The 19,548-nt window shown below is 50.2% G+C and overlaps 1 protein-coding gene across 5 annotated transcripts in view; it reads right to left on the bottom strand.

The window, feature by feature from the left end:
* ABCC8 (ATP binding cassette subfamily C member 8) overlaps positions 1 to 19,548 on the bottom strand; it is a 79,090-nt gene that overhangs the window by 9,212 nt on the left and 50,330 nt on the right. For 3 of the 5 annotated variants that reach the window (XM_005216038.5, XM_005216041.5, XM_005216040.5), the window contains 13 exons: positions 14,221 to 14,256; positions 12,434 to 12,469; positions 11,617 to 11,715; positions 10,473 to 10,557; positions 9,441 to 9,521; positions 7,517 to 7,654; positions 5,899 to 6,024; positions 4,863 to 4,962; positions 4,399 to 4,640; positions 4,134 to 4,306; positions 2,973 to 3,042; positions 1,999 to 2,156; positions 196 to 288 (listed from right to left, as the gene is read on the bottom strand). In XM_005216038.5, the coding sequence (XP_005216095.1) occupies positions 196 to 288; positions 1,999 to 2,156; positions 2,973 to 3,042; positions 4,134 to 4,306; positions 4,399 to 4,640; positions 4,863 to 4,962; positions 5,899 to 6,024; positions 7,517 to 7,654; positions 9,441 to 9,521; positions 10,473 to 10,557; positions 11,617 to 11,715; positions 12,434 to 12,469; positions 14,221 to 14,256 (1,437 nt within the window). The remainder of the gene's footprint in view (positions 1 to 195; positions 289 to 1,998; positions 2,157 to 2,972; positions 3,043 to 4,133; positions 4,307 to 4,398; positions 4,641 to 4,862; positions 4,963 to 5,898; positions 6,025 to 7,516; positions 7,655 to 9,440; positions 9,522 to 10,472; positions 10,558 to 11,616; positions 11,716 to 12,433; positions 12,470 to 14,220; positions 14,257 to 19,548) is intronic. The other 2 variants (XM_010812502.4, NM_001205610.3) reach the window with 2 other exon arrangements.

Raw genomic sequence — 19,548 nt, 5'->3', positions numbered from 1 at the left:
GAGAATCTCCCCTCTAGATCATGCAGCTGGAGCCCAGTGGACCTGACCCCTCGGGTGGACCGGCCTCAGAGCCTGATGGGGGGCTGGCAGACATGTGTTCTGCGCTTTCCTAAGTGGAGCCCTGAGAATCAAATCCCATGACCTGTGACCCTGGCCCCATCCCCACTCCCCTACCCTCCAGGGTGAATCTGGTACCTGAAGGCCCGGATGGTGGTGAGGCCTTCCACAGTTTCAGCAAAGTGCGAGAGCAGCGGGAGCTGGGTGGTGTCGTCCAGCTGCTGCAGGTCCCTGCGGGGGAAGCGGGGAGCAGAACCGAATGGTTAAGATGGTAGGTCGGGCTCAGCCTGGGTCTGAATCGTAGCTCCACCCCTACCATTGTGGGGCCAAATGGCTTCACCCCTCTGGGCCTCAGTTTCTCGCCTGTGAAGAGGGAAGAGGAGGGTACCACCCCATCTCATTCATGCAGATGCTTAAGCAGAGCATGTTGAAGGGTTACCGTTATCACGCACGTCATCCACCTCGCGTCTGCATCTGTCCGCTGGCTTTGCTGCAGCGCCTCACTCTGTGGTGAGGCTCTACAGGCAGTGTTGCTTCCCTTTCAGAGGTGAACAACCTTAACAGCCAGGCAAAGGAACAGGAGGACCAAACTCCCCAGTAACCACCACAGGTGTTGGCACATCACAGGCCAGGATCTAAAGAGCTCCTTGAGAGGGAAAGGCCAGTGGTTTCCATGGCAACAGAATTTGCTCCTGCTCCCCACAGCTGCACCTTGACAAGTGTATTAGTGCCCGGGAGGCCAGGTTGGAATGCAGGAAGCAGCTTTCCTGGACAAACCACACCCATGGCCAGAGTGGATGCCAGGGGAATAGGGTGGTTTCTCTGGCAGAAGAAATGAACTTTGTAGAACAGCTTGTATAGTGTTTAAAAAGCCTCTGCGATTTTGTGGATATCAATGCACTTTGTTCTTCGTGGGTACCAAGGGATTCCAGATCAACCAGGCAAAAAGCCATTTATACAGATCTTGATCCTTGCGGGCAAGGTAATTGTACCCAATATGTATCTAAATTTAATTATTATTATAATGCCCAATCAGTATTTTGATTCATTTCTAACAAACTCTGTGTACTTGGGAAACATCCTTAACCTTTCTGACCACAACCCCAGTAACAAACATTATACTACAAATCAGTACACAAACGTGCACCCCCCCCCACACACACCCATACACAGCCAAAACAAAGGTTTATCAAGCAAAGCTTATTGTTACTGTGTGCGAATACAGCCTGATATTTTCTATATATTTTCTATTTCATTGAAAAACTGGTTGTGATCTATGATACTGATATCATGACCCACTGATAGGTTGTGGTTGGCAGTTTGAGAAACACTGGCCTAGAGGCTCTTAAAAATTGGCCCTACAAATCTTTGAATCTGTGAGCTTAATAGAATCGCTCCCAGAAAGAACTTCTTAGAAAACATTCTTGGAAAATTTTGAGTAGGAAAGAGCCATGCATGGTTCCACGGCCCATGAAGGCGAATGTGATCAATGAGAAAGGCCATGAGAAGCTCCCTCAAGTCAAGGATTTTTCTATCCTTGCTCTGGACCCAAGTGAGTTGGGAGGTCTGATTGCCATCAGACCCGTCACATCAGGTGCCCTCTGATTTTATGCATCAGCAATCAGCCTGGACACTAGAATCATACAATCCTTCTGGGAAGCATTTTGGCAAAATGAATGAAGGGCATAGTCGCATGTATACACCCTGACCTAGTGATCCCATTCCTGAGCGTATCACCCCAGGAAATAGTCCAGATAGTAACTGCAGTGTGTGTACTGCCAGATGCTTGTATTAGGACAGTGGAATATGAATATTTCTATTTTCATTTTGGGGAAGGGGACATGACTCTACCACTTCTATAATGATTCTGATAACAGAGCTGAAGTGACTATTGCAAAGCAGCTCCTATCCCTCACCCCCACTGGCAGGTGCTGCCATCACCTGGATGCCACCCGGAAGTACTTCTGGATGAAGTAGCACACGACAGCCAGGGGCAGGAGGGCCACGAGGAACACTGGTGTGACATAGGAGATGACGGCCAGAGCTGAGACACAGAGCAGGGTGGAGCGGCTCAGGCACTCCAGCGTGGACGGGATGTGCTGCGGGAAGGAAGGGTAAGAAAGGGAAGTGAATTTTTTTTTTCAAAGCTTTAAAAAATATATATTTATTTATGTATGTCTGCATTGAGTCTTAGTTGTGGCACGTGGGATCTTGGTTGTGGTATGTGGGAGCAGCCTGCGGGTTCCAGAGCTCTTGGGCTCTGTAGTTTGTGGCACGCAGGCTCTCTAGCTGAGGCCCTCTGGGCTTAGCCACTGCAGCACGCGGGCTTAGTTGCTCTGCAGCATGGGGGATCTTAGTTCCCCCACCAGGAATTGAACTCTCATCTGCTGCATTGGAAGACGAATTCTTCCACTGGACACCAGGGAAGTTCTGGGAGGTGAGTTTTGGTATTTGGTCATCTTCAGCGTGTTACCTGCTGCCAGGTTTTGCTCTTCCTTTACTACTGGCCCATGTCTTATCCCTACAGCTACACTGTAGGCTCCCTGAGGCCAGGCATTAGGACTTTGCCTTTTCACCATTTAGTACGATGAAGAATAAAGGACATAGGCAGAATCAAAATGCTTGTTCTCCAGAAAATCAGTCACCTTGGTGCAGAGTATGCTGGAACCTTCTTGTGAGCCAGAGTGGGCTTGGGCAGAAGCCAAAGGGATGTGGTTTCCTTCAGCCTCATTAGGAGAGTCTCCCAGGGGAGGCCCCAGGTCCTGAGGCAGCATTATAATCAGATGGAGCCCACTAGGTTCTTAGCCCAAGGCTCTGATCAGCTGATCTGGGGAAGCCAGCATCAGACAGGAGAAGCTCCTGGGGACCTGGCTTCTCTTTGGACTGGGGACATACGTCACCGCGATCTTGTGTACCTGGTCGATGGTGTTACAATCAGATGAAAATCTGTTCAGGATGCTTCCAAGGGGCGTGGTCTCGAAAAACCTAAGAGGTGATCAGAGGACAGTTACTCATCCGTGTATTGATTTCCTTCCTGTTTACTGAAGGAGGGTAGTTATTTTTTTGTTTCCATATCTCTGGAGTCATCCCCAGGTCTGCCTTCCCAGGGTGATTGCCTGTGTCTGGCCTGTGTCCCTGAGAATTCCCATGGCTGCCCAAAGGGATGATGCTAGCCCCTTCGCAGCCTCTCTGACCCTCCAGCCCATGTGTGACCACTGCCACCATTCTCTGCTTCTTACTGGGCCTGCCTCACTCAGCAGCTGTCCTCCTGGGGACATAGAGTTCTCTCCAGAGAGACGACTCTCCTGGGGGTGGGGATGGGGCAGGGAGGGTAGAGGCCGGGCCCTGGGGACAGCCTGTCAGCTGGCTGGCCCTGCGAGGTCACTCCAGCTGTCAGCACTCTGGCTGTGACCCAGAAACAGCCCAACCCCAACCAGAGAATTTCAGAACCACAGATCTGAGACAAATAGAGGATAAGTAAACTTGGAGGCTGTGTCTGTGGGTCACAGACTGATCATGAAACTGGAGAGGAGATTGTGATTGGATGATGAGGAGGGATCAGATAGCCTGTTTGCCTGCTGGGTTTGTAAACTGAGTTGGCAGCCAATCGGGCTATGACAGCTTTAACTGTCTTTCACACCAAGCAGCCTTTGGGGTTTTGATTGATCCCATTACAGAGGATTAGAATAACTACCGTGTGTCCCTGGGGTCAGAACCTGCAGAATGGCTGAATGAGGAAGGAGAGGCAGGGAAGGGGAGAGCTGAACCGGGGGTGGTACCTGCCTAGAAAGGGGAAACATTCATGCAGAGCCTGCAGACCCTTGAAGGGCTGTTGTGAGAATTAGATGAGCTAACTGTGTGACATTTGTAACACCCTGTCTAGCTGAGTAGATAACAGTTTCCCTGTTTTCTGCACCAAGGAGGGGGCTTTTCCCACCCCATGTCCTTGAGTCACATCTAGCGACCTGCAATAGAGATTGTATGTATTGATATATCCCCATTTTACAGATGGGAGAGCTGAGGCCCAGAGAACAATGACTCGCCCACAGCCAGGCACAGCCAGGGGAGAGGGCTACCTCATGGGAGCCAGGATGATCTGGTTCAGCAGGCTGCGGTGCAACCTCTTGGCCACCTTCAGCCCCGTCCATTCCACTGTGACAGACGTGATGAGGCACAGCACGATGCCCAGGCTGCAGAGCACCGTGAACACCATGGCGTAGCCGGTCTGATTGAGGGAACACTCCTGGGCCTGGCAGAGAACGAGGCTGGCATCCTGTGGGGGGTGGCCCGTGCTCAGTCCTCCCGGTCCCCTGGCTCTGGCACTGGGGCTGCTGGACCCACCTGGCTGAGGGAGCAGTTCCTGGCCATGGGGCTCAGGGTCAGGGCACTGTCAGTCCACTTGGCCAGCCAGTAGTCGATGGCCACCAAGACCATGTGCTTGAGCAGCTGGGAGAAGACGAGCAGCGAGAGGAGCAGGGTACCAGCCGAGGACAGGTAGTTGGCGCAGGCCCGCCACGGGATCTTGGCACGCTGGTGCAGCACCGACGACAGGTTGTCCTCCTCCTCGCTCTCGGCCGCCTCCTCTGCAGGTGGAAGAACCCCCTTATGGAGTCACCTTGCACACCCCTCTGAAGAGAACAGGGGTTGGATCAGCCCCACTTACAGATGGGGATACTGAGGTGCACAGCGGGGAAGGTATGCATCAGAGGCACACCATCTCCCCACTCCCGGAACCCCAACCCTTAGTCTCCTCACGGTGGAGCAGACCTCAGGCCATGATTCCACTCCAGTCCCATGGCCTGTACCTTCCTCCTCTTCCTCATCCTGCAGGAGCCCATCTCTTGAGGACATGGCCCGGGGCAAGCCCTGGGGTGGCTCCGTAGCTTTTCTTTCCATGACGGTTTCCTGAAAGATAGATGGGGCCTGGCTAATGTCCTCAGGGTGTGCGGAGGGGAAAAGGGAAGTGGGTAGGGGGGAACTGCCCCTGGTGCTGACCACCGGCAGTTATCAAGTTGCCCCTGCCTGGAGGATGGTCCAGATGGACACATGTTTGCCTGCCAGAATTTACTCCTTCCCCTGCATCAGCTACTAGCATCCCAGTATCCCTGTGGGAGACCACCTCTCCCTTATTCTGTCTCTGTGATTCAGGTGGGCTAATCATTCTCTCTGAATCCCAGAGTGGTCATGTGACCCGGGATTGGTCAGTCTTCACATTCCACATCCCTGACCACAGTGATTTGCTCAGGATGGGCACCTGACCAAACTGGACCAACAGAAGTCAGCCCTGGGACTTTTGCTGAACTATCATAAAACAGGCACTGTCTTTCTGGCAGAGCTGCTGACCTGGAAGAATGGAAGCCTGAGATGCCGATGGCCCTCACTGCCTCCATGAGAATGAAGCTGGTGTGAAAGAAGCAGAGCCAAGGGGTGGGGAGAATTAGATTCCTCATGATATTGCTTGATCACCTGGATCCAGCTCCACCTGAAGCTATAGCATCACTGGATGTTCCAGTTTCCTGAGCCAGTAAATCCTTAACTCCCCACCCTCCTTTTCTCTTTGTTTAGCCAGTCTGAGTTGGTTATCTGAAGCTTTGTAACTAAATGGTATCTGACTATTTCGGGACATGGGGAAGGCATTGGCCTGACTCTGCCTTGGGTAGCTGGCACAGGTACTGGCTGTCTAGTAGGAGCGATTTCATGCCCAGCTCCCACATCTGTCTTTTGTGGGTGTTTTTGGGGGCTTCCTAGGGCCAATGAGGGCAGGAAGGCCTTTATGAGTTCAGGTTCTAGCAGAATCTTATCCTCAGGGGCCAGGCTGCCTGGCCCCCAGGCTATACCCACCTTCTCCAGCTCTTGGTCCTGCCGGTTCATCAGGGTCTTCCAGTGCTCAAAGAGCTGGCACTCAGACCTCTGGAAGTCCTTGAGGGTGCCCTCCCTCTGGATGGTGCCGTCCTTCATTGCGATGATCTAAAAAGGCAGAAACAAACTCGGTGGGGGGCTGGCTGAGGCGGGGGAGTGGAGGTCATACTCCTGCCTGACCGAGGGGTCTGAGACGGATGTGCTCAGAGCACACATCCCTTCCCCACCACAAATGGCTCCCGCTCACCCACTGCCCTCAGCAGGACACTCCAGGATTTAGAATCTGGTACATCTCAGGGGTAGTTCTCAATGGTTGCCCCGTGGTTGATAGGAGGGTTTGCAGAGCAAATTAGTGCATCCTGGTCAAGTTGTCTGGTTATCCCCAAGGACTCCAGCAATGACAGCTGTTTGCATGCACTTAGTGGGCTAACAGCTCATTACCACCCTTAACTCCTCCTCACATCAGGCCTGTCAGGTTCCACCAGTGTTTGGCAAAGCACCTGTTGGTCTAAATGTGGGAGGCCCCTTTGAGATCAATAAAATGTATTTTATTTGAAACAGTCAATGCTTTATACTCACGTAGACCCATCATTAATTCAGAAACCCAACCTGCTCTTCTCACTCCCACTCACCCCATGCTGGGGTTCAAGGGCTGATGCCCCAAAGTCCTGTTCACTTAAGGAACCAGGCACCTCTGTGTTGGCCTTCTTTGGACTAAGGACTGTCCTGAATTGTCTCACCAGGGTCACTGCAGAAACTCAGACACAAACTTGTACCTCCTCTAATAGCTATTTTTAAAATCTGGAATTTCCCCCCACCCCCCGCATTTTTTCTGTTTTAATAGCTTTTCTGAAAAGTCTGGATCTTTTTCCTTTTTATTCATAGTAGAGGGGAAGACCTTACTACATGTAGAAGGAAGACTTATTTGAGGGAAATTATCAGGGGCATTTAACACAGACCTGAAGCTTAGGAAGGGCCTCATTTTCACAGACAAATTTATGTACAAGTCAGGCAAGGCCCCAATTTCAAAAGTCACATGATTTCCAGTTTAAGAATTAAATGCTTTCCAATTATTTTAAAAATAACTACCTTCTTCATGTTGAGGAATATGGGGATTTAACTGATGTGATATTTCGTTCTACTGATAACACTGACGTTTCTATTACTACTGCCAATATTTGTTTCCATATTTCCCATTTGACCCTAACTTGAATCTGACGCACTAGTGGGCAGGAAGATGCTCTCCTGTCCACATGGGCACTCCCCAAGGACAGGGGAATGAGTCATCAAACTGGGTAGGAAATGGAAGTAAGAACTGAGTGTCTGCTTCTTTCTAGACTTCTTGGTGCTGACCTTGTGTGCACCCATGGGGCCCCCAGTCAGGATGCAGATGTCTGCAACTCTAGGTGACACCAAACACTTGGACTATTGCCAGGTCTCCCTGATGGGCCAAGCCTGAGTGAAGCCATCCAGTGCTGCTCTCTTCTGCTCTGTGACCCTCAGCAATTGCTGCTCAGACATCTGATGGAGTCCTTTGAAGACACCCAACTGCCTCTCCCACCATAGCCCTCCACAGTTTGACCTGCTGCTGGCCCCTCACCCAGTCTGCATGTGGTAGGTACTGTAGCTTGTGGGTCACTAGGACCACTGTCCTCCTATCATCTCGGAGCAGCTCAAGGATCCCGGCCTGCATCAGATGGTCACTCAGATGGACATCGAGAGCTGAGAAGGGGTCATCCTGGGTAGATGGGAGAAAACAGGGGCAAGCATGGGGGTGGGTAACAGTGGAAGTAAAAACAGTGGATGTACATGCTGTGGTTTAGGACTGACACCACTTTGCTGTGTGGCCTTGGACAGTGTACCTAACCTCTCTGGACCTCAGTTGCCTCATCTCAAAATGGGCTATCAGTCACCACTCTCAAACAGGTCTAATCACAAGCACTTCCTGACTCCTGAACCTCCAGTGACTCCCCATAGTCTATTACGTCCGAATTCCTCAGCACCCTAATCCAGACCCTTTCCCACCTGCTCAGTCTTCCTTTCCAACCTCACTTCCCATCTGTCTTGTAAAAGCTCCCTATGCTCTGATTTCCAGGGAATCTGCCATTCCAGGCCTTTGCCCAAGCTTTTCCCTTTGCCTGGAGTGCTGATCGGCCTTTTGTCTGTCAGGTGAACTGTTACTCATCCTTCAGCACTTCCCCTAAGCACCAGCTCTTCCTGTGTCCTTTCCTGATACCTGAGCCTAGTCTTTCCTCCCTCTGTCCCAGTGATACCCTGCAGGAAGTCAGATCTGATAGCTATTTGTCTAGCCTGGACCGTGGGGCCCTCAAGAACTGATATCCCCTGAGCCCGTGCCTAGTACAGAGTAGGAGCTTAAAAGTTAGCTGAAATAAATTAAAGTATCCACTTTATTCCTCTCTAACAAGGTTGTTTGAAGCTCACAAGGGATGATGAATAAGCTAGTACTTTGTAAAATGCTATGCCTATGTCAGATGGTAACAAACACTGTGAACCTTTCCATCATGCAGTGAGTTTAGTGGGGAGGTGGCGGGGTGGAGAATAAAGCCAGGATCAGAGAACTGAGAGTCCTTCTGCCAGCGGTCTGTCCCAATGGCTCGCTCTTTCCTTCTGTTTAACTGATTCACTCTTTAATACTCTCTTCTGTGAAGCCCTCCCTGATTACTCTTGTCCTCACAGTTGTCTCCCCGGACAAGGCCCTTCATAGCCTGTTACACAGTTTGGCTTTCAAGTGGGCTGTGGCTCTTGAGTATTGGTGAGCTCTGTTTCCCTAATTAGATTCTAAACCTCTGAAGCCAAGGGCTATGTCTTGGAATTCTTCAGTATCAACTAAGGCACACTACACAGAACTTGGCATGAAGGAGGGCGGGTACAGCCAAGTTTTATCTCATGTTTGATTATTAGAGGTTACCTGGAGTGCTGTGTTAAGAAGGATTCTGAGGCCAAGTTCAGTTTTCATGGGAGAGAAAACTGAGATCAATTAGCAATGTCTGCTCTGGGCCTGAAACAGGAAATGGCAACTCACTTTCCAGGTATTTGTGATTCTTATATTTGGGCTAAATGAGTATTAATAGGTTGGGGATGTGCTACAAAGCAGGGGCCTATAATTACTGCTCATCTCCCCTCGTGCCTACTGCAGAGCTGTGTGATGTCCACATTGATCAGTTGGACTAATCTTGTCTCAGTTTTTCCATCAATAAGATCAGTAGGGAGGGAGGGAGGTTGGGGGTGGTTCAGGATGGGGAACACATGTACACCCATGGCTCATTCATGTCAATGTATGGCAAAAACCACTACAGTATTGCAAAGTAATTAGCCTTCAATTAAAATAAATAAATAAATTAAAAAAAAAAAAGATCAGTAGGTAATATCTCTGGCAGGAGAAGTTTGCTCCTGGAGAGGGATGTTGTTTGGTGATGGTGTGTGTGCGTGTGTGTCTGTCTGTCTGAGCCAAGGGGGCAGCCAGACACGAGGACCTCAAGGAAGTTGCTGGCTGGTGTACTCACCAAGAAGACGACGTTGGTGTGCTGGTAGAGGGCTCGGGCCACGCTGATTCGCTGGCGCTGACCACCGGACAGATTGATGCCCTGCCGCCGAAGGGGAGGAAAGGTCAGGCCCGCACAGCCCTTCAGCAGAGACTGTCCAGGCCCCTACTTGATGTGAGCTCTTTGGCTTCATTCACCTCTTTGCGCCCTCCTCATCTGGTAGAGAGGAGGAACTTGTACACGTTCACTGAATTCATTCAGAAGTGGGGAGAATGATCCCCAGGCCTTTAACAATTCATCATGTAGCTGCTAGGGACCATCTGACCCATGAAAACCAGGACAGAGGAAAGTGAAAGTCTCTCAATCAAGTCTGATTCTTTGCTACCCCATGGACTATACAGTCCATGGAATTCTCCAGGCCAGAATACTGGAGTGGGTAGCTATCTTCCCAACCCAGAGATCAAACCCAGCTCTCCTGCACTGCAGACAAGGGAAGCCCAAGAATACTGGTATAGGTAGCCTATCCCTTCTCCAGTGGATCTTCCTGACCCAGGAATTGAACCAGGGTTTCCTGCATTGCAGGTGGACTCTTTATCAACTGAGCTATCAGGGAAGCCCTAGGATGAGGGGATTTAAATCACACACCAGGAGGACAGCCATGGGAGAATCCTATTCATCTAAGCTTATGGAGGAGGGACCCCACCTGAGGATGGAACAGGAAGAATAACCCTGAGCCCGGGGCAGTGCTGGGCAGGCTCTCAGTACATACTCGGGGTATCAGTAGAGAGGTCAAGTCCTCCCCAGCCTGGGAAAGTGCTAAGCTGACCTCTGCACCCAGCAAGACTGGAAACTTGTCCAGGACAGCCACAAGCCCAGGGCTCAAGGAGATCATTTTGATCCCATGGCAGGCACTCTGCAGCCTTACCCCTCTTTCATTTCACATTCCCTGCTCTCCTTGAGAACGATCTCAGGGCATGGTGATGGTGATGGGTGGGGAGCAGGGGAGGCCAAGGGTCCCAGCTTTGAGTAACTCCCCTGGAGGTTGCTACTAACCCGTTCCCCAATCTGGGTCTGGTCTCCATGGGGCAAGATGTCAATGTCTGGCTGTAGGGAGCAGGCTTCAATGACCATCTTGTACCTGCAGTGGGGTGGGGTGGGGACACAGCTGAGCAGCCTGGCCGGAGGTGGGCCTGAGCTGTTGCAGAGGGTCATTACCCTCCAGGCAGCTGTGCCAGGATGAGCGATGGCTTTAATGGGCCTCCTGATGGGTGTGAGCAAACACCACGTGAGCTCGAAAAGAGCTGAGGGCAGCACCTGACACCATCTTGGAGCAAGTTAAATATTTGAAGGATGAAATTGGATGGGAGCAAATAGCCATGTAAGTGACAAGAGAGGGCCTGTGGCCCCTGTACGGTGGGAAAAGCTAGAGCCAGAGCCCACGCTTGGGGCACTGCCAGGGAAAAATCACTGCTGGTTTGTTGAGGCAGTAAATGATGATGGCCGTTCAAATATTTGCCCAGCCTACTCCCCTCACACTTCCCTGGTCAGCTCTCAGTCTGGGTGGGTGCTAGCCAGAGTGCATGGAGGCATCAGAGTGTCTTGGTGACAGGTACTTGGGCGTTAGAAGATGGATTTGAAACCCATTTCTGTCACTTCCTGGCTGGGTGGTCTTGGGCAATTTACCTAACCGTCCTGAGTCTTGGTTTCCTCATCTATAAAATGGGGATAATAATAGTACCTGCCTACTGGGATTGGTGTGAGCATTAGAAGAAATCATGAATACCAAGAGCCTCTGGAAAGAGGTCCATGGATGTCAGTGGTCATTAGCCCTGGAGGGATCTGTGTGTGAGCTGCAGAGCTGGGGGTGGAGAATCATGAGAATGGAGAAGGCAGAGCCCTGGGGAAGCCTTTTCACCAACCTCAAGAGGGGGCACCAGTGTGCACACACCTCCCTCCCCTCCTACCCTCTCAACCATGGGAGCTGGACTGCCCCGACGTCCAGAACATCTGGATCATTTCCAGGTGGACCTTATGGAACAGGCTGGAATCCCGATCAGCAGGCTGGAGAGCAGGATGGCGGGGTGAGGGAGATGGATGGAGGAGCAGGCAGCTGGCTGTGCTTAGGGGCTGGGGAGGAAGACTAAAGCATGACCAATTTCTTCCCTCCCCCAGCTCCCTCCCTCTGGGAGGCTTTTACCGTTGCTTGTTGAAGGGACTCTCAAAGGTAATGTTCTCCTCCACGGTGGCATTTAGCAGCCACGGCTTCTGAGAAGCATAGGCCACTGGGCCTCTCTTCCTGGAAAAAGTAGGGCAGGAGGAGAGGAGGCATTCTCAGGGGGTCACTGTCAGAGGTGGTTATCAAGCTGTCGGATAAAACTGGGACTAGGGGGTGGGGGCGCCGTGAAGATGAAGAGGTGCAGTTGGCTGAAATCTGCTCTGCGTGTGGCTCCTGGTGGCCTCTCCATTCCCCAAGGCCTGAGGCAGGCTTGGGTGCTGGGCCTTAGCTGACTGGGGGATATGGGACCTCAACCCCTCCCTGCTCTCCACCCCTCCCTGTCCCACCTCTGCAATCTGTTCCCCTTCCCAGGTCTGCTCAGAGCCTGGGAGAAGCCAACTAAGTGAATACTTGAACCCTGATCTCCTCCTTCCTTGCGTAGCCCTCAAACCACTCAACTTTGATGTTAGCAGCTAACTCTCCAAATGGAAATTTTAAAAAGAGCACTGTTAAGGAAATCATGTTTACTGTGGTATGGTTTCTGAAGACAAAGAAAGAAAAAAAGGAAAAAGAAAAGGAGAAGATGACCACAGGGATAAAAACAATCTGGTGTGAAGGGCTTGATGCCTGGAAGCAGCAGTGGTCTCCCAGCCACCCTGTGAAGCAGAGCCCCCTCCCTGGCCTTCTCTGAGGCTGGGTTGGACCTGGGGAGCTGCCTTCCTGAACTCTGTGGCTCCTCAGGCCTCACAGCCCCTCTGAGGAAGTCTCCCCCAGGGGGCAGTGCTCGGGGTCACAGTACCTGACGTCAGCGTCGGCCACCGTCTCCCGCTCGGGGCTGCAGCAGGGAGGGAAAGACATACATTCAGGGTTCACCCACATGGACTGAGCATGCCATAGACATTCTCAGCTCCTTCAGACCCAGCATGAGGGCCTTGATGACCCCTGAGACGGAGTCTGCAGCCACAAATGCCACAGGTCCCCCTGGGGAGCCTCCACTGCCTGAATACAATCGGGGTGTGTGAAATTACAAGGGAGAGTGGAGCGAAGGCACGTTGGGTGTAGGCTCACGGTGGTGGGGGTCTTCCTACGTCAGGGGAGTCTGAGGCCCAACTCATGGTTCCTGCAGACCCAGCCTCTGAGCCAGGGCTCGGATGCACTGGCCGAGCTCATGGGCTGACACGGCTGCACAGACAGCTGGAGCAGGGAGTGCACTCTGACAGCAGCCAGCCCAGGTGGGACCATGGGTGCCTGCGAGTCTGGGGGTGGGAACCCACAGCTGATGCAACTCAGGGTGGCACCTGCAGGGCTGAGAAGCGCTCCAAGTGTGATTCCCAGAAGACAACCGTGGAGCCTAGGAGATTCACTCAGAGGGACAGGGTCAGCTGTGGTGGCCATGTGGCCTGGACGGACCCCAGCTGCTCCGGTGTCAAATATTCTGCCCTGTTGCTCTTGTCCACATGTTCACACTTGTCACATACCGTGAGGTCTGCTTTTTGGCTCAAGAGTTACGGTCACTATGGCTAGAGAGGCTGGGCTGTCATCAGGCCCTGGCACTTGGTGACAAGGTGGGAGAAACGGCAGAGAAAATGTGGGGATGTGAAACCTCTGTGGAGTTGGGGAGTGAAGGCCAGACACTTACACTGATTTACAAGGTCAAGTCAACCTTCCCAGTCCTGACTTCCCACCTCCTCCAGTGTGTCTCGATTGTCTTGAAAGAAGTGTGCTTAGGGAGGGTTTTGAAGGTCTTGCAGCCACATTAATCTATTTCACTTGGATGTTTTAGACAACCAGAACATAAAGCACATAGAACATAAAGCAACAGGCTGAATTTCCTGTCTGGCCTCGGGGATAACCATCTCCTCTCCTTATAGCTTTGTTTCTCAACTTTTTTTTTGGATCACCACAGGGCCATTTTAGACGTATTTTTTCTAATTGTCCTTTCCCTGCCGCATTTATTTTCCAATTCAGTGGGTTTAAAAAAAAAATTATATTCACAAGTTTGTGCAGCCACCACTGCTGTCTAAATCCACAACATCTTCATCACCCCTGAAAGAAGCCATACCCATTAGCAGTCATCGCCTTCCTCCCTTCCCACTAATCCGCTCTCTGACTCTATCCTCTATGAAATTTTAAAACCACAGATCTACTGTATGTCTGCTTATATACTGTGGCCCTTTGGAGAGCCACAAAACATTGGAATATCTAAGTTTTTCCTCTCCAGTACCAGATGTTTCCCTCTTTGAGAATGCATGCCTCACGTGTTATAGGGCTTCATGTCTCTAAGTGTATGTGGACTATACAGCCCTGAATCTATCCTTAGCACCCCTCCCCGCCCCACACACCCTGCCTAGCCCCTCCCCCCCCCCATTTTTTTAAAACTACTTTCCTCCCCTGTATTCCCTCTTCTTCCTTTTTTAAAATTGGTCACACAGCGTGGCATTTGGGATCTTCGTTCCCTGATCAGGGGTTGAACCTGTGTCGCTTGCAGTGGAAGCGTGGAGTCTTAACCATTGAACCACCAGGGAATCCCCCCAAGCTCCTTCCCTTTATTGGGGACCCACTTCCAACCCAGTCCCAAGGCTGTACCTGGGGTCTTCTCCCGTCTCGCTGTCAGGAAGGCTGCTGGGGCACAAATGGGAAAAAACACCGCCAGTTACTTCTCCCCCGCCCACTGCCTTTATTTAGATCACATTGTGTCTTTGGGGAGAAGCAACCTCCACAATCCCCACCCCTCCCACCCATCCCCAGTGTCCCCAAGTGGCTTCTCAACGTCTGTCCCTCCCACAGGCCCTGGATGGGCGTCCTCCAAGCAGCAAGGGCTTCATCAGTGCCCCTGGCACCACTCTCAGCAGCAGCGAGGCTGGCTTGGTGTCAGGACGGGCTTTTAGTTGGGAAAACTAAAGCTCAGAGAGGGAAAGTGACTTTCCCAAGGTCATAATCATTTCATACAGTGTTTTCAAACTGTGGATTGGAACCCAATATAGGGTCCGAAATAAGTAAACTGCAACTGCGCTAAAACAAACCAACATACAATTCCCCCACCCCAAAACCAGTTTGTACCACATGTGGTCAAGATGTGTATTCTTTGTGTAAAATTTTTTCTCGCCTATCAGTGCATAAATGTAGCAGACTGTGGTATAAAATGCATCTCATACTGTGAATTATAGTAAAAAATTTTTTTTGAAAAACACTGTGAAGTGACCTGAATTTTGGTGCCAACTTTGCTAGTGCTCTTTCTCTTGCCCCAGGCCACCTTCCAACCTTCCAGAAGCAACCTTCTGCCAATGAAGTGTGTACATCTGACATGCACATTTGGGGAAAATCAATCTGTTCTGTTTTCATGCAGATATTACTTTAATAAAACCAGCTAACATTTATTATAATCTTGACAAGCACAGTGATAAGCATTGCAATCAGTTCAGTTCAGTTGCTCAGTCGTGTCTGACTCTTTGTGACCCCATAGACTGCAGGACACCAGGCTTCCCTGGCCTTCACTATCTACCGGAGTTTAGCACTGCAATACTATTATCTATTTTAAAGTTCAAAAAAACCATATGGAAGAGGTCTCTTTATGGACAAGGAAAGTCTCTTTAAAGACAAGGAGATTTTTGAGAGTCTAAGTAACTTGTCCAAAGTCACACATCCAGCAAATAGCAGAGGAAATAGATTTGTCTGATTCCAAAGCTCCATGCTCTTAATGACTATGTTATATTGCCTCACTATGACTACCCAGGCCATAGCTCTGATAAATTTCTTGCAAGGAAAATCAGGATGGATAGAAACAGGGATGGGAAGAAGACAGATGAAATTCTCTTCTGTCCTCTGCTGAGGGGCAGAACTTAATTGAGACCTTGATGAGTATATAATCACCAACTCCCTATGATCTTATTCTTCGATCTTTATTAGTTTCACTTCATTCTCTCAACTCAACCTAACTCGTATTGCTTAATCATCAGATTGCTGTGATTTATGGACAAGCTGGTAACATGAAACAGATAAAAAACCCAAGCTTCCAAATTCTAACTCTGCGTCCACAGCCCAGAGAAGCTTATCTCTGCAGTCTTCTGCTTTGACTGCTTCCAGAGTTGCAAAGGCTGTTGTTTATCCGGAGGGAAGCACATCTGTGGCCTCCCCAAGGACCCCGGGACACAGGGTGCTCCTTCGGCTCTAACTCAGTTTGCATCATTATCTGGGCTGCTCAATTAGCCCTTATAATGGACTACTTTCCCCTCTAATAAGTCCCTGTGTAAGTCGTTTATCCCCAGTGGGATTTTAAGGCAGGAAGAGCATCTTTTTTAGCCCCCACAGGGCTTAGCATATGGGAGATCTGTTATAAATGGAGGTTGATAACAGACATCTTTAATTATTTGGGAGGAAGGAAGGGAGGGGGGCTGGCACTCAACGTGAGGCATTGTGTGCAGTTGTTTGTATCCATGGTTTCATCCTCACAACTCTATAAAGAGGTTTTCTATCTTACAGAAAAACCAAGGCTTAGAGTTTGCCTGATGTACCCAAAGGTCAGAGCTAGGGAGAAGGGAGCCTGTGGTGTGAATCCAGGTTCATCGTCTCCTCTTTCCAGCATAGTTCCAGCCTTTCTAGAATGAGCCTCCTTGTTGTATATGTATTTCTTAATCTGAAAAGTAAAGAAGGGTACACATGGCATGCGCTTCCTCCCATTGATTGCTGGGCTATTAAAGGAGTGTTCCTCCTCTGCCTGCACTTTTGGGACCAAACACTGAGCTAAGAAGATTATCTCTCCAGTTCTCTGACCCACCTCCTTCTCTGCAGCCAGCTGGGAGCTGGGTCCCTGAGTGCACACCAACCTGAATCATGGCCCAGAGCCTGCCCTCAAATGGCTCATGGACTGGCAGAGTGAATCCCACACATACAGAAGTCAGAAAGCTATAGAGGCCAAAAGAAAAGTAGGAGCAAGAAACTGCTATAGAACTTTGGGAGAAAAGTATACAAACACATATGCAAACATGCAGAAAAAAGACTGGAAACTTCTGGGTGGTGGATATTGTATGTGTTCATATTAGGTGGTTTTTGCCCTCTTTACACTTGCTTCTTTTCTTATTCAATGTACATTCTTTTAGAATCAGAGAAAACTATACTTTTTTAAAAGATTTTTTTTTTTGATGTGGACTATTTTAAAGTCTTTTTTTGAATTTGTTACAATATTGCTTCTGGTTCATGTTTTGGCTTTTTGGCTGCGAGGCATGTGAGATCTTAGCTTCCTGACCAAGGATCAAAAGACCAAGGACCCCCTGCATTGGAAGGCAAAGTGTTAACTACTGGACCACCAGGTAAGTCCAAATGTATATTTACAAGTAGTTTGGAGGAGGAAGAAATCTGAGAAAGTGAGGACGGGCTCATAGAAGTTACAGGTGAATGGAACCTCAAAGAGAGAAGGATTGAGACTGGGAGTGGAAGGAGGGAATTCCGGGCTGGAGGAGGAGCTAGCACAAGTGCAGGCAGTGAGAGAAGCGGAAGGAACATGGGCTGGAAAGTCCGTATCTGAGGGGCTTCTCTACTCACTGGTTGTGAAATCTTAGGCAAGTCCCTTTACTTAGGTAGCCTTGTTTCCTTACCTATAAAATTGAGGTCATGGTAGGAACCTCACCGTGACACTGGGAGAATGTATTAACAGCACAGCTCAGAGTTGGTTGGAGGGAAAGATGAGGATGGGGTTTGAGAATGAGGGATGGAGTAGGGGCGTGGGGAGACCATCCTTTCAGCTCAGTGTTTGGTTTCAAAGGTGCAGACAGAGGAGGAATCCAAAGGCCCCAACACTCATCTAAGACCCCCAACAATAAACACAGAGGAAAGCTGTGGGGACTGAGGTTGGAAGGGCAAATTAGGCCTTACAGGTCTCCACGGTCCATACATCCCGCCCCAGAGATACTTATTGCTGCTCTGAAATGTAACCTTTCACCCACAGTGCCCTTTCCAATTGAGGTCACTGGGTCCCAATGCCAAATCTCTGAGGGAGGAAAGGGTTTTTGCTATTGTTCAGATGAGGAAACTACAGCTCAGACCAGTGAAATAACCTGCTCAACGCCACACAGCTATTGAGAGGCAGAGTGAGAACGACAGCCAGAGATCATCCCGTTCTCAAGGCAGGCTCACGTTCACACAGCGCCCCTTCTGTCTGCCCACCATCTCTCCACAACTGCCAAGGAAGCCTGGGGTGTCCTTGAGCTCCTGACCTAACTCCCCAAAGGCTCCAGGGACTGTATTAACAGATGGATCACAAGGCTATGCTGAGAGGAGCCTACTTTTTTTTGCATTTGGCCACACTCTGCAGCATGCGGGATCTTAAGTTCCCTGACCAGGGATTGAACCCACACCCCCTGTATTGGAAGACAGAGTCTTAACCATTGGACCACCAGGGAAATCTAAGAGGAGCTGTTTTTCACCCCTGGGGAATCAGGCGTCTCAGGAAGCAGCCTTCACACCCAACCACCACAAGGCAGCAATGTTCTGAGAGTGTCTGAGAGAAAGCAGGGCCCGGGCCCACACCCTAGCGGGTGGCAGGAGCAGCAGGGAGCTCCAGTGAGGCCAGTTTGCAGTTCCTGGTGGGGAGCTGGGCCCTCACTCCTAAGTTTTTCTCGGATCCCTGCTTCCTGCTGGCTCCCGGGGGACATCTAAAATCAATCTACTGTGGACACTAATGGTTCTCTTTTTTTATTTCCAAAGAAAGAACTTCACTAGAGTATATCTGCTAATTTTGACCGCTTATCAGAATGTTTTTCTCTTAATGATCAAGGAAAGAGTTTGCAAATTCCAGGTTAATGGTGCATCAGAGCACAGAGCTGGGCTGGGGCAGGCGAGTATCATTAGAGAGAATTTTGAAAGCTGCACAGTTTTCCCAGAGACCTGGAGCCCAGCAGCTGATGTGTGGGATCTTCTCAGTGCAGCCACAGTAATTCTTCAGCCTGGAATTCAGGGCGTTACCCCTGGACTCCGGGTCCCCCACAGGCTTCTGTCCACCTAAGACTGGTGAGCCCCCTGAGGGTGGGGCCAGGTCTTCTCCTTTGTAGCTTACACAGAGTGGCTCACAAAATACATATCCCGTGTGGGCACCGCATTGGAATAACCCTCCAGCCCCACCTCCAAGGAGCCCAGTGTCCTGGGGGAGACAGACACACAAGCATGCGATATGAGGCCACACAAAGAGGATGTGTACATTCTAAATGTTGGTGGAAAAGTTGGGTGGTAGAATTATGGGTGAGGGAAACAGCCTGGGCCAAGGTGTGTGGGAAGGAGAGAGACATAAAGACGTATTTAATGGCAGTCTCCTAAAGGTCATAAACTGTTCCCAGTTCATTCATTTAGCAAAGGCACTGTAGATACAGAGAGACAAATAAGATATGATCTTTGTCCCCAGGGAGCTCACTGCAGTCTCTCCTGGGAGACAGGCTGGGGTATAATTAAAGAGCAATAGGGGAATTTTTTTCCTGGCATAGAAGTACATTGTCAAAGAATAATATTTACACTAATATTTATAGGGCACTTGGTATGTGCCAGGTTAAGCCTCACATTAACTCCGTGGGTAATAAGGGGAAACTGGTGCAGAAGGGTCACAGAATTTCCCAGAGGATGGAGTCCAGATCTGAACTCGGGCAGCCTGCCTCCTGAACTTCTGATCCTATGCGCTCAGCAGTACTGCTCATCTTGTTCAGGGAAGGAATAAATGAATGGTGCACACACAAACCTGTATCCCAGAGCATTCTCTGTTGTGTGCCTCCTATTCCCCCAAATCTCTGCCTTGGGCCTCCTGGGACTCTTTCTGGCTGCCTGGTTACCAGGTCTCAGCCCTGGTATGGATTAAAAAATATATGGGAGCAACCTGGCATCGCCCTCACCTCTGGCTGCAAACAGGCAGGCCCTCGGGAGGGGCTGCTGGGTCAA

This window comes from Bos taurus, chromosome 15, assembly GCF_002263795.3.
Source record: "Bos taurus isolate L1 Dominette 01449 registration number 42190680 breed Hereford chromosome 15, ARS-UCD2.0, whole genome shotgun sequence".
Taxonomy (NCBI): domain Eukaryota; kingdom Metazoa; phylum Chordata; class Mammalia; order Artiodactyla; family Bovidae; genus Bos; species Bos taurus.
Note: the sequence above shows the minus strand (reverse complement) of the source record. Positions and strands in the feature narration are given on the sequence as shown.